The sequence below is a fragment of the Anopheles cruzii genome, chromosome 2, assembly GCF_943734635.1.
Source record: "Anopheles cruzii chromosome 2, idAnoCruzAS_RS32_06, whole genome shotgun sequence".
NCBI lineage: Eukaryota > Metazoa > Arthropoda > Insecta > Diptera > Culicidae > Anopheles > Anopheles cruzii.
Genome location: NC_069144.1, coordinates 751186 through 765266, shown reverse-complemented (window position 1 = coordinate 765266; position 14081 = coordinate 751186). Strand labels below are relative to the sequence as shown.

General features: G+C 52.5%; 2 protein-coding genes across 2 annotated transcripts; both read left to right on the top strand.

Annotated features, from left to right (window-relative positions):
* The first annotated feature begins 698 nt into the window (after positions 1–698).
* LOC128277707 (Y+L amino acid transporter 2) lies at positions 699–4563 on the top strand. The gene is made up of 8 exons (XM_053016208.1): positions 699–716; positions 844–1542; positions 2581–2799; positions 2875–3145; positions 3207–3327; positions 3392–3595; positions 3666–3815; positions 3888–4563. Exons 2-8 carry the CDS (start codon positions 1230–1232, stop codon positions 4122–4124), a joined length of 1515 nt encoding a protein of 504 aa, XP_052872168.1. The 5' UTR covers positions 699–716; positions 844–1229; the 3' UTR covers positions 4125–4563.
* A 3820-nt stretch (positions 4564–8383) lies between these two features.
* On the top strand, positions 8384–13802 carry LOC128278010 (zinc transporter ZIP6). Its single transcript, XM_053016640.1, has 5 exons — positions 8384–8840; positions 9103–9562; positions 12321–12611; positions 12690–13439; positions 13506–13802. Exons 1-5 carry the CDS (start codon positions 8592–8594, stop codon positions 13751–13753), a joined length of 1998 nt encoding a protein of 665 aa, XP_052872600.1. The 5' UTR covers positions 8384–8591; the 3' UTR covers positions 13754–13802.
* The last annotated feature ends 279 nt before the right edge of the window (positions 13803–14081 follow it).

Genomic DNA, 14081 nt, shown 5'->3' with positions numbered 1-14081 from the left:
GTATCCAGTTACTTTTGCGTTTAATGCAGAATTGTAAACAGAGTCTCAGCGATCTGGGTCACGTTTCCAAACAGGAACGCTTCCGGCTTACGTTTGACTTTCGGCGGAGGAAGAACTACTGTTCCACTTCACCGTAGTTACTGTGCCGACATTCCGCCGGAAGCTATCCGCTGCCGTGCGTCGGTAATAAACAAAAACAAACCCCAATTCACCCGTTGGACACATTTATAGACAAACCCGCGGTGGTCCGCCGTGTTGAAAACATACCGCGCGCGTCGCGCCGCGTTCGGTGGCTATTTGTGTACGCGAAAAGAAGGGGTAAACGAGCGTGCGGTAGGCCGAATTAAATCAGCATCGTCGGGCCCGCGGTTCCGTAGTTGGTTCGTCCATCCGTCCGGCGACGGCGAACCGTTAGAGCGACGAAACATTGCCAAACCGGGAAGCAAAAAGAAAGCGAGGATCGACTGTTTTGTCGGTGTCTTTAATTGTGGCACTTTGGGGGCTTCTGCCGGAAAACGATTTTCTGGGGGTTCCGCCCTTCCCACTGAAGCACTTTCGATCCCCGATCTTCGTGTGTCGAAGATCCCGCGCACGTTGCCTATCGTCGCCGTTCGTTGCGTTACGAACGTTACGATCAAGCAGATTCCGCTTGGTGATCGCGGTTCGCCTGTTGGCGATTGTCCGTGTTAGTCGTTTGTAGCATCCCGAGAAGGCCGGTACGTTGCTCGTCGCCGCCGCGAACTCACGCTCCAGTTGCTGCTGAGGCTGCCCACTTACTCTGCGCGCTCAATGTTTGGTCCAATTTCACCACACTAATGGATCTTTTCCTTTTACCGTTTCTAGATTGCGGGCCAAACAGCATCACCAGGAGACGATTGCGTCAGCTTGCAGCGCGGCGCCGCCAACCCGGTTATTGGCCGTTCGCCAGGAACACGCACACGATCCCGACGGCACACGCTATGATCCTTTGCCGGGCGACGATCGACGACGACGCCGGTAGCTACTGCTACTGCTCAGTGGTGTTATACGGAGCGCTGCTGTGCTGCTGACGGGGATCCGGCGTGACCTTAACCTTAGTGCTCGATCCGGGCGGTGCTCCTAACCCTGTGCCTTTATGCTGCCTTTAGTGTGCCTTAATCTGTTCCTCGCTCTGTTCTGTGTCTAAAGCCCCACTATCGGGTGATCTTCTACTGTGCGGTGCTGGTGTGGTGTGTGATATCGAAGGAACGATGGCTAAAGTAGGCGACATGGACAACCGGCCAGCCCAACAGGGCTTCAGGCGTGAAAGCGAAGAGGCCAAGCCAGCCACCGATGGCACTGCGGATGCCGCCGTCGCCTCTGGCAGTGGTGGTATTAAGATGAAAAAGGAGCTAGGGCTGATGGACGGTGTGGCGATCATTGTCGGTGTGATAGTGGGTGCCGGTATTTTCGTGTCGCCCAAAGGGGTCCTGCTGTACTCCGGATCGATCGGGCAGGCGATCATCGTGTGGATACTGTCCGGTGTGCTCAGTATGGTCGGTGCTCTCTGTTACGCCGAGCTCGGTAAGTATAGGCTTTTTGGACCGGTTTTTGCGATCTTCGACCCGCACAGCAGTAACAGCTGGCTTCCGCGGCTGTTATCATGCCTGGGTGTGTTTTTTAATGATACAGAAAAGAGTACAAAAGAGTCTCGACCCGAACGCACGACCACTCGAAGCCGATAGTCGGTGTTTACCAGATCGCTATCTGACCACGCCGAATCGGTTCCTGCGTGTGTTTGGTTGAGTGGTTTCGAGCGGTGGAGTGGGCAGCGGGCCAAAGCGAGACAAGGAAGGCATGCTGATAAGAGAAGCCGGAACAGAGTAATATTTTGTTGCCCAAACCTATGTTGTGTCACATAACGCGATGCGACTAGACTGGACACTGGAGGTGCTGCTATCAACAGTGCACAATTGAACGCGTTTTTGCTACTTTTGGCTCTCTTCGACGCGTTTTGTTTGCTCCAATGTCTGTCGGAACTTTGATAAGGACCGAGGCGATGCTCTCTAGAACACTCACAGCGCGATCGTTCGGATGAATAGGAACAGAAATCGAAACATATTTCGAATTTCAAACGCAAGCGCCACTAAAGATGATAAGAAGCGCGCGATCGATGCCATCCTAGCAACAAGTTTCTCTGACAAATAGATCTATACAATGATCTTATACAGGAAAATCATTAACAACTAAAACTAGCACCACATTTTTACGGCAAAAGTATGCAAAAGAATGATCATCGGTCACCTCCTGCAAACATCGCGTTAAGCTGTTTTGGTCCCCCTTAACTTGAAAGCCAACAATATTCTTCTTTTCAACCCGTTTCAAATTTGCATTCAACAAATATTCTCTCAAAAAACGACAAAATATGATCCCCCTTAATCATATCATTCTCCCCGAGTTCACGGCTTGCAAGTTTCATGGTACAGTTTTTTCGGTGCAAACGCCAAAAACCGGTTCCCGCGCAACGGTGCGCATGGTCCTGGCCCAAAGTGTCCCGTGGTGTGGTGTGGAACCGAACACAAAATTATAAATTATTTTCTTTCTGTTCCGTGCTGCCCCCAGGAACGATGATACCCAAGTCCGGCGGTGATTATGCGTACATCGGCGAAGCGTTCGGGCCACTGCCAGCCTTCCTGTACCTGTGGGTCGCCCTGCTGATCCTCGTACCGGCCGGCAACGCAATTACGGCGATCACGTTCGCGCAGTACCTTCTGCAGCCACTCTGGCCCACCTGTGAGCCCCCGTACGAGTCCGTCCGGTTGCTGGCGGCCGTCATAACCTGTAAGTGCCTGTATTTTGCGCTGTCTCTTTGCGACGGATCAGAATGTAACGAATTTCGGTCTCTTTCGCCCTCAGGTCTGCTGACGGCCATCAACTGTCGCAACGTGAAATGGGTCGCCCGGGTAACGGAAACGTTCACCGGGATGAAGGTGCTGGCACTGCTCGTCATTGCAGGGGCCGGAGCCTGGCATCTGTTCAGCGGCAACACGGAACTGCTTGAGTCCCCGTTCGCCAACTCGAAACTACAGCCCGGCTTCATAGCGGTGGCGTTCTACAACGGACTGTTTTCGTACTCGGGCTGGAACTATCTCAACTTTGTCACGGAAGAGCTGAAAGATCCCTACCGGTACGGGTGCAATGGCCCAAAGGGCGGTTTACCCGTTTCTAATTGATCCCGTTCTTTGCAGCAATTTACCAAGAGCGATCTGCATCAGTATGCCCGTCGTGACGATCATCTACGTGATAACGAACGTTGCTTACTTTGCGGTGCTGCCTCCGGACGAGATGCTCTCCTCACAAGCCGTCGCTGTGCGTTATCAAATGGTCCTACGAAACAACACAATCCCTAATCGATCTGTAATCCTCCGTGCAGGTGACGTTTGCGGAGAAAATGCTAAGCTTCATGGCCTGGACGATGCCCCTGTTTGTGGCGTGTTCCACCTTCGGCTCGCTAAACGGTGCCATCTTTGCCTCCTCGCGGCTGTTCTTTGTCGGCGCACGAAACGGGCACCTTCCGGCGGCACTGTCACTGATCAACATTAACTGCCTTACCCCGATACCATCGTTGCTGTTTTTGGTAATTATAAGTCCCGCGGCTCACTGACCACCGTGTGGCCGAACTAATCGAATCCGCTGTCCTTGTGTAGTGTGCTCTTACCCTGTTGCTGCTCTTTATCCGGGACGTTTTTGCGATCATCAACTACGTGAGCTACGTGGAGATTCTGTTCATCTTCATTTCGGTCGCCGGACTGCTTCGGTTACGACAGAAAGCACCAGATACTTACCGCCCGATCAAGGTTCGTCCACCGGAGGACCGATCCCCCAAAAAGGTCTCATAGCTACATGTGCCGTCCCCTACTATCCCACAGGTGTCCCTCGTGGTGCCCGTAGTGTTCCTGCTGACGGCCGGGTTTTTGGTCATATTCTCGGTATTCGAGTCACCGATGGAGGTTGGCATCGGCACGCTGATCATACTGCTGGGCATTCCGGTGTACTACATCACGATCGCTAAACCGTGGAGTTGGTTGACGCAAAAGTCCCAGGCGTTCAATACGTTCTGCGCAAAGCTGTTCCTGTGCATGCCCAACAGCGACAAGGTAGACTAGTTAGTGGCCACGAAAAACACGCCGGAGACCACGGACACACGCGCTCAGCAATCTCTAGATTGCTCACATATCACACAACCATTGTAAATAGGCTCTGTTGTACCCTATCATTCCAACTGTCGAGAATAACGGGACCGCTCCAGTAATGTCTGCCAACGAAAGCTATCTTCCCGCGCGTCAAGCTCTCAATTTAGCATAAGAACGATTCGAAATCATATACGTAGCAGTATACGCAGCACACGCAAGCGTAACGCGCCCAGCGAAACAGGGGGCCAATGTGGGATGCGAATGATAAAGAGAGGAGCACCGTGGTGCGCGACCCATCCATTCCCCCGAATTGGCCGAGCGCAGTGCACGCCACAACACAACAGAACAACGAAGACTGTTATCGACCCTATTTTGCGAAGGGATTTTATAGAATATTTTCTAGACCGTAAGCCGACCAATAAGTTACTGCTAATAAATCTCCTCTCTTGGAACGATAACCACCACTCCGTTTAGCAGCTTAAGGAAAGAAAGATCGGTGGCAAACCGTAGGATATATTAATGTACGTCTAAAAATATTCTCACGCCCACATAATTAACGTTGATCAGTCAGGCACCATTCTGTACTTAATCATTTTTATTTACGCACATTTCTATTTCAACTATAATTTTGCGCCTTGCTTGCTTTACATTATTCTCTAGCGTAATTGGCAAACGGATCTCGTTCGAACGCGTCGAAAGTTCTTGCCGCGGCAGGTGAACTCGTCTATTCTGACCTTCCTCGCGAATGCTGATTATAGCTGAGTGGCAAACACCAGACAGAAGCTTTATGTACGGACCGTTGCAATCAGCGCAGACCTGACGACGGACGTTACCGTAAAAAGGGTGCAATGTGTTGACTTTACAGCAGTTGACTACCCAACGCACGTTGTCGGTCGCTATTACGCACTCTACACACTCCGATTTCAATTCATTGGGCTCGATGATCCACGTGTGTTCGAACTTGACTACTTTCGTCACCGAAGAGCTTTTTTGTACCGCAAAGGAGTCATAGGAGCCCATATTGTTATTGAAACACGTGCTTACGCACCCACGGTCAATTAACAAAAGAGATTGATTACCTGTCCAGAATTGACAGCTCAAGTGGTGCCAGTTTATCGTGATCCTTGATCTAGATGATCCTTTCGAACTCGATTTCGAAGACATGGCACACCTAATTAACGATGATCAATCACCACCGAACCATTCTGTACTTAATTATTTTTATTTACGCACATTTCGATTTCAACCATAATTTGGCGCCTTTCTTGCAGTGGAAGATTCGTTGTAACATCCCCTGGGCTAACTTGCAATTTAATAATCGGATTCGATCCCATTCGAAATTCCCGCCGCGACAGGGAAACTCGTCTATTCTGACCTTCCTCGCGAATGCAGATTATAGCTGATCGGCAGGAACCAGACAGAAGCTTTATGTACGGGCCTATGCAATCTTTACAGGTACTTTTGCCTTCCTCATGATAGCGACGGTTGTCTGTCCGACAGCCGTTGACTAGCCAACGCACGTTGTCGGTCGCTATCACGCACTCTACACACTGCGATTCGAATTCGTTGGGCTCGATTATGATCCACGTGTGTTCGTACTTGATTACTTTCGTTGTGGAAGAGCTTTTCTGTACCGCAAAGGAGCCATAGGAGCCCATATTGTTGCACTGTGCACAGGTTGACGGAACACTCCTATTTAAACCCCTTTCGGTCCTGGTCATAGCGGAATGGGCGAACACTTAAAAGAGGTGTAAACAAAGGGAGGTCTTTCGAAAGTTGAATCGGTCACTTAGCTAGATAAGAGATGATAACGATAACGCAAAGCTGGCAGTTTGTCGTATGAGTGATCCTTTCGATCTCGAAGGCCTGATGTTAACGTAGCCAAATGCTTCGATCTGACTGATGCATATTTAGTGTCTCAACGAGCACATTAATTATCTCAGAGGGTTAAGCTTACCACTTCAGATGTTCGACAAAATAGAAATCAAGCGGTCAAAAATCGTGTTCGGATGAACGATCAGCTTCACATCCCGGTTCCAGTGATTTCTAAAACAGCCCCCGGCTGTACAATAAAGCTCATGGATTGGGTATCACATCAACGATCAATCCCTTCAGCGGCGGAACCCTTCTGCATTGTCCATTAATTAACTTAGCCCATTAATAAATCGCAGGCCTGCGTCCAGGGCGACCAGCGAAAAGTTCAACTCACAGATTTGCATACATGCTCCAGCGACGCGCCACAGAACCCCCGGCGCATCGTACGAATACTAATTGAACTCATCCGGGGGACGGTAGATTGACGGTGCGGGCGTTCACGCCTACTCGCGCTTGTGATTTTTATCAACAAACATGCGGCCGGGTGTGACGTCGCGTCGTCGTACTTTGTAGCAGCTCACCATCAGCATCTATCTCCGCACATGGCTTTTCTGCCCGGTGCCGGAATGTTCTACGCGGCGTGGCATGGAGAAACCCACGGATGTATTTGGCATGGGGCACAGAAACTCAAGCCACATACTAATTTACTCCCCTGGTGCCGTGCCAACAACGCGCTCGCTGCGCTGCTGCGCGGATTAACGTTTTGAACGTCTCCGGGTGATTTCGCGCCGGCTCGATGGCAAATTTATGAAATTGTATCAATTTGCGTTAATCAAATGATGCTCGGCCTCGGACACTTGGAGTGAAAGGATTTGCACACTCCCCGTGTAAAGGACACACTCTCTCTGCGGTCCAATCTGCGTGGCCCACTAAATTGCCACTAACCGTGCGTGTGACCTTCGACCGCAATTTTCAGCCTCACTGCCATTGCCAAAACCCCATTGGATCTTGTGGCCCTCAACCCGAACCCGGTGCCGTGGACTACATTCAACGATCCTGCGAAATTTCAGGGTCAAACCATTCAAGTCTAAAGAGGCTGCCGAAAATCTGGTTGAAATAACAAAAGTCACCGGCACCGGAAGAAGCGTGACGCATGAACCACGCGCGGGCGCGCGCGCGATAATTTAAAGTGACAGTTACACAAACCTTCACCCCGGACCAGCGGCGTGTCTGGCACGAGAGAGACACTGCGGCTCGCGTCGTGTGTGTTTGCACGAGAGAGTGTTTGAGATGAGCTTCGGCAAACTATTCCCCCGGGGGCCCCGGTCAACAGCCGCGGTCCGGGCTGTAGTTTACCTTGCCTCGAGCGTGAATTAGTGAGCGGGGATTTGGTGATGAGTGTTCCGGGCGCATTTTATTTGTTTGGCCAACTATCTAACACACGCAGTGTTGCCGGACTGCTTCGTGGGACTCCGATCCGTTCAATGTCCGTCGCTCGCGCTTTCACACCTTCGATTGCATCAGCAGATGTGACCGCGGTGACACCATGCTGTGACATCGTGAAAGCGAAACCCTTCGCCATGACACGGGGCAGCTCAAACGGAACTAGTCCGGGAGTTACTCCGAAACAGGTAAAACGTGAGCGCGCTGGCAACCCGGCCCTTGGCTGAGCTGTCCACGGGCAGAGATGATGAAGATGGATTGCCACCACCGCGGATATTCGCGGGTATTGCGCGAAGTGCGTGCAATAAACAATGGCGCGAGCGACGACCGTGAAGCTGCGCGGGTCTCTCAGAGATCGCGAGTCCGCCACCGCGTTTCTCCGACTCTCCGGCGTTGCCAATGGTAACGAAAGCTTCTCCCCGAATACAGCCAGCGCCATCGCCAAAGCTCTGGCAGCACTCGTGAGAGGGCGCGATCGCGGAAGATTGTGATCCCCGGACACGGGGACAACTTTATTTGAACGGAGCACTACCGTCTCCATCGCCGTGAGCGTGAGCACCCGTCGCCGCAGATAAAACCGTGTATCTCCGTGGCCACCCGTGTATACCAGGGGCCGTCCGCAGGCATCCGTCCGTCAGTAGCAATCATGTTGTCGCCCCGGTCGTAGCGGTCCGTGATCCGTCCGTCGTGTCCGTTCCACCCAAGAGCTCTGTTCCGCGTTAGGGTGCGTGCCGCGCCGCATTCGAAGCTCGGTTCGCCGTTTATTTGTTTATCGATACCCAGCATGCCGTAACGGTGGCCACCACCGGTGCCATTCACTTCCGTTTATGTGATTGCGTCCGTTCCGTAGCAGAACGCTTGGGCGTCTCTGTGGTGCGTGTGCTCCCATTTCCAAGTGCCATTGTGGGCCATTACCCAGCATTAGAAGGGCAGTGCAGCAATAAACGAAAACGAAACAATCGTCAGTCGGTGAGAGTGCGATTCGAATGGCGTAACCTCGGCTACCGATTGAAGGGAGCGTTAAGTAACGCCGCCAGTGAAAAAAAAGGGCCACATCTTACACGAATCCTTTCGAACTGCCAAGGGTGCCCACTGTGACCGTGAGCCTGAGAACGGCACGATACACAACACAACAGGTCGGCAACAAGTCCGACACCGCAAAGAACCTTTCGAAGCGTGGCGATGGCGTCGTCGCAGAAATTCCTCACGATTCCCGGTGCCAGTGCACTGGCACTGCTGGGGCTGACGATGATGTTGTGGCTGACGACGAGCATCGGGGCTCTCGAAGTTGGAGCACCCCAGACGCCGACGCCATCCGAGTCGCCGGCTCAGAGTGCGACCCAACCGCCCCAGGCGACGGCGGACGGCGAAAACAAGTTTCTCAAATATCTGTTCAACAAGTACGGCAGCAAGGGAGTGATCTCCTTCGAGGTGGGTAGGAAGTGCGGCCTCCGAGGCTGCGGCGTGTGCCCTTGGTGTGCTTAAACTGGTCTCTAATTATTGGGTTGCGTTGGGCGGGATTCTTGGTGATGTATTGGGAGTGTCACGATCACGACTGAATTCGTGGCAGGTAGAAGGACGCTTCCAGGTCGCATCCAATCGGACGAGTCGTTTGCTCTCCGAAAGCGGATCGATCGGACCCAGTCATTGTGGCCATTGTTATCTCATGCCACACTTGCCTCCGACTCCGCAGGGCCTGGAACATCTGATGCACAGTCTCGGTCTGGGAGGGCTGGACTTTAGCGGTTCGCACGGCCTCAAGGAGCACCGTCCGGAAGGGTACGACTTCGGAGATTACGACGTCTACGGTGGCAGCAAGCAACCGCCGTCCCATCGCCACGATCGGGATGACTCAACACCGGAGCCACCGGTGATAACGTTCGCCAGCACGTTCCCGGACACCGCCGGTGGCCACCATCACCACACGGGACATCGGCACACAAGTGCTGCTAGCAGCGGAACCGCTGGTCCCACCAGTACGGTTACAACGACCAGCACCACTAGCACGGTGGAACCTACATCCCGCGAGGCCACCGTCAGCCCGCCAGATGAACACCCGGCGCCACTAGATAGCGATGGCGACAGTCGCGTCTGGCAAGAGATGATCTTCAAAGAAATTCACGATCCTCGACACCGGCATCCGCGGAATAAAAGTAAGTGTCTGCTGGGTCACCTGACGCGCTCTCGGAGCAATCCAGAGCGCAATCCAGGCTACGGCTGCAGTGAACAAACACCTTAATGAGAGGCGCTCGTCGTGGACACACATTCAGGTCACATGGTGCGCCGTCGGCCGCGCCAATTGACGCTACTTATGGTGCGCTTATCACCGCCCACACACACCGGCCAGACACTGGCCAGGCACGTCGAACCTCAAGTCCATCATCGGACTAATCTGTCGTAAAAGTGCCACACGGCCCCCGTAGATCGCTGCTAGATTGCCCGTGGGTCAGTTCCGGCAGCCACTCGCCCGACGGCTTCGACGTCCGATCTCCCGAAACGCTCTGTGTTTATCCGAGATAAGGAACACCAGGGATCATTACGTGCCGTGCGGAGATGAGCCCTGACTGCGCAGTTAGCGAGTGAGCCGTGCGAAAAGGCCCCACCAAACAATCCAATCTGCTGCTCCAGTGTTTGGGAAAACAATTAGCAATGTTCCGCCGTTTCGACCGATTCTGGCCCACTATTTTCGGTTGGCACACCTATTTTTATATTGTTTTTGCCAAACGGAGGCTCACCGGGCGGCGAAACGTGAGATGATGCCGTCAGCCGATTTTATGCTCGGAGGATGGCATTAATTTATTTGTCTGAGCTAGAGCGTTGCGCTAGAGTGCGTGTGCGCACGGTACGATAAACCGGTAGAACGTGCTCCATATCGTCCACTGAACCATCCATATCTCTGATCTTCGAGGTCTAGCCGCAAGGTTGATGAGCGCTCCGTCGAAACAGTTTAAGGAACCATAATTTTGTACAGAAGTTGTCACTCAAATCTTCAAGAAGACACGGCCGGAGAACACACACCGGCCTGCGGCCGACCTTCACGGAGACCGCAGGCTGCGGTCGGCCACTGAAGTTCACTGAACCGATCGCGAATCGATCGGTTTTCGGCCTTCGCCCTGCGCTGCTATGCTGCTGACGTTTTCTTTTCTGTGAGGCTTTCTCTTTTGCATGAAGCGCATCATTTTTTCCAACTGTTTAGGCAGTAACTTCTCAACTCCGGTTCCTAATGATTGATACCACGGGGCCCACGACATAACCGGCGATCGCCTGCTGTCGATCAGCGGCCGATCAGCGTGACTTGTGCGGCACCATAAGAATCGTACCCCTTAGCCGGAGGTCCCATGGTGTGTGCAAAACTCCTTTACGGCGCATTCCTGGCGTTCGAGGGAGGAATTTTAAGTTCATTCATCGTGGCGCCCTCCCTTGGCGGAGGGGGCCGGACAGTATTTTGGGGGGCTGGGCGGTCTTAAAATCGACGCACGAACGAAGCCAGCGAAGGGCCGCTTCTCTTCTCATCAGCATTCAAGTCGTTTGTCGCTTGCCGCGGCCAAGTCGCGAGAATATGAATGGAAATTCGTTAGAATGCACGTGAAGCATAATGAACGTACGAGGGGATCTTCTCTTTGTGTCTCGCTGTACCAAAAAAACGGTCAATTTATTGGCCCGTGTCATCTGGCTGAGTTTGAAAACGGTGCTGCAGAATCGAGCCCAACGATGGCCCAACACAAAACATGTCACGGATCACTGCGCCACACGAGACGCGCTTTAGGTCGCTTATCGGGCCCGATGTGTTGGGGTTTATGATGTTCCGCGTGCGCGCAACCTTTTACGGCCATTGATTTTAGCGCACGGTAAGCGTTTAATTGCCGGCTCACGAGTAGCATAAGAAATGGAAATTCCTTTGCCCCTCGCCGAGCTCCCGGCCCTTGTGTTTGTTTGAGACAAATCAATGGCGAATTTGTATCCGACCGTCTGGATTTGACATTTTTCTTTCACCGAGCAATCCCCGGACGAACCGGTTTGCAACACAAAACGGGGGTTTACTGGCCGGCCGGCCGGAGGGGCTTTCGTCCCGCCGGCTGTCGGCACCGTTTATGGTCTCACGCGATGCAAATGCACTGAAACAGGCCGCTGGTAGTTAATCACCCGCCGTCAGCCATCGGTGTTGGGTTTTCCCAGTAAAAGGCGGCAATGAAATGTACTCCAAGTTAGGGTTAGACGCATCAAGAAACAACCAAGAAAAGATGCACGATGTACCTATTACGCAAAATCTATTATAGGTAGTTTAAAAATCACAGGAATTTATCATTTTTTTTGTTCATGGATTTTCATATCCGAAGGAAATGTCAAACAAATGATGTCGGTTAGTTTTTGTGCCTCGCTATCCGGAAGCCACTCCTAGCCAAGCCTATTGCGATGCAGACTTCCTGTTGATGTTATTTAAATTCCGTGGTCTCTCGACCATCTATCGATAAAATTGATCATCTCCAGCATCTTGGTGGCAATGGTTGGCATTTCAACCCCAGACACCTACTGGGTGCTTCGCTGGACCCATTCAAAACAGAACGCTCAGCCGAAAACAGGTTACGGGCGTTTTCTACGAAAACACTACTAAGTCAGCGTTACGCAAACAGATCTGGTATGCAAAATGTTTACCCGCCCGTGCTCTCTATTGCTTAAACGCTCTCGAAAACAACAAACCACCGGCCAGAGATGACAAGGGTGTTGAAATCAGCGTGAAGTCAAACAGAATAAAACGACGGTATTAAGACGTTCCGGGTTGGCGCGTCTTCCGCGTCACGAGGAGCGAAACTATCACGCCCGTTTTTATCATTATCCCGCGGGATGCCGCACGTTCGTCGCGGCCGGGGTCGTAACTGGGTTGAAAACATGCCCTCTTTTCCGTTCAAACAGATGTGCCATACTGCTTATCACCGATGTCCATCGTGCACCTGGTGATGGAGGAACCGGTGCTGGCAAAACACCACAACCATCGCCGGGAGCGATCCCTGGCACATAACCATGCGGAGGACAGTGACGAACACGAACTCGAGGTGCTGGCTGACGACGCGAGGATCGAGATCACGCCGTCCGAGTTTAAGGATCTTTGTCCCGCGTTTCTGGTGCAGCTTGATCAGCGTGCCTGCACCCAGAAGCTCCAGAAGGAAGCCAACCCTCAACGGGAAAAGAAACCGTTCTCGCAAGGTATTATTACGGACCGCTCGTGGGGGGGAACGTGGGTACACAGAGCACCCGGTTTGATTGCTTTTTAACTGTCCCCAGCATGGATCTACGCCTCCGCCTGCGTTCTGGTCATCTCGCTGTGCGGCCTGGTGGGAGTGGCGATGGTGCCATTAGCCAAGTCCATCGCCTACGACGAAATACTGAGGTTCCTGATTGCACTCGGCGTTGGAACGCTGTGCGGTGATGCACTGATGCACCTGCTGCCCCACGCACTGCTTCCACATGACCACCACGAGCATCACGGTGATCACCATGGGCCGGAGCACGGTTCGTCACCGGAAACGAGAGCCATGTGGCTGTGTTTGTGCACCTTCGGGACGGCATTCTTTATGTACAGCTTGGAGATGATTCTGCCACTGTTTCGCGATGGGGACACACACGGTCACTCGCATAGCCACAGTTCGCACAGTAATAGGGTCGAACCGCGATCAGCTGTGGCCGGACCACCTAGTGGCCATCATCACGCGGATGACATCGAGCTGGAGCACTCCGAGGTGACGAAGGAGAAGGAAGCGAACACGATGCTGGCGAAAAAGAGTCCCCGGAAGCCAATGACGGCCGTCGCCTTCATGGTGGTTCTAGGCGACGGACTCCACAACATAACGGACGGGCTGGCGATCGGTGCCGCGTTTGCGATCGATCCCGTCACCGGACTGGCAACGTCGTTTGCCATCCTCTGCCACGAGCTGCCACACGAGCTGGGAGACTTTGCGCTGCTCCTGCAAACCGGTGTCAGCATCCGAAGGGCCATCTTCCTTAACATAGTATCGTCGGTCCTGAGCTTTATCGGTGAGTGACAAGAGTACGCTTGGAGCAGAGAGCAGCAATTTAATTGGTCGTTTGTGCCACTTGCAGGAATGGCCCTAGGATTACTGCTGACTGGGCTGCACGAGTCGGTCGTTAGCTGGATCTACGCGGGAACGGCTGGCACTTTCCTGTACATCGCACTGTCGGATCTGGTGCCGGAGATGCGAAACGATCTGGCCAACAGCGAACAGAAGCTGAAGCTTATTGTTATTCAACTCGCAGGGCTGACACTGGGGGCCATAATTATGCTGCTGATAGCCCTGAACGAGGAAGCCCTTCAGCAGTTATTTGACTAGGTGCTAGGTAGTAGAAGACAATGTAAATAAAGATTTTATGAGATTTTTACCGCGAACGTTAACCATGCGCTTTGAATGTGTTTTTCTCTTTCGTCACATACTTAATGGAGCACGCGTCTCATGTTTTTCGATTACATTCCTACAATTACAGTTTAAAACGGCAGTTTTAGTATTCAAAGGGTCAGTTAAAAAACTGATAGTTATTTTTCAAATGAAATATTTCACGCGGCGTAACGCACATAACGCGTATTGTAACGCATCGGTAAATCGCGGCTGTCAAACAATCGATTTCGTTTCGATCGAGACGTTACGAAAATGATCATCCATG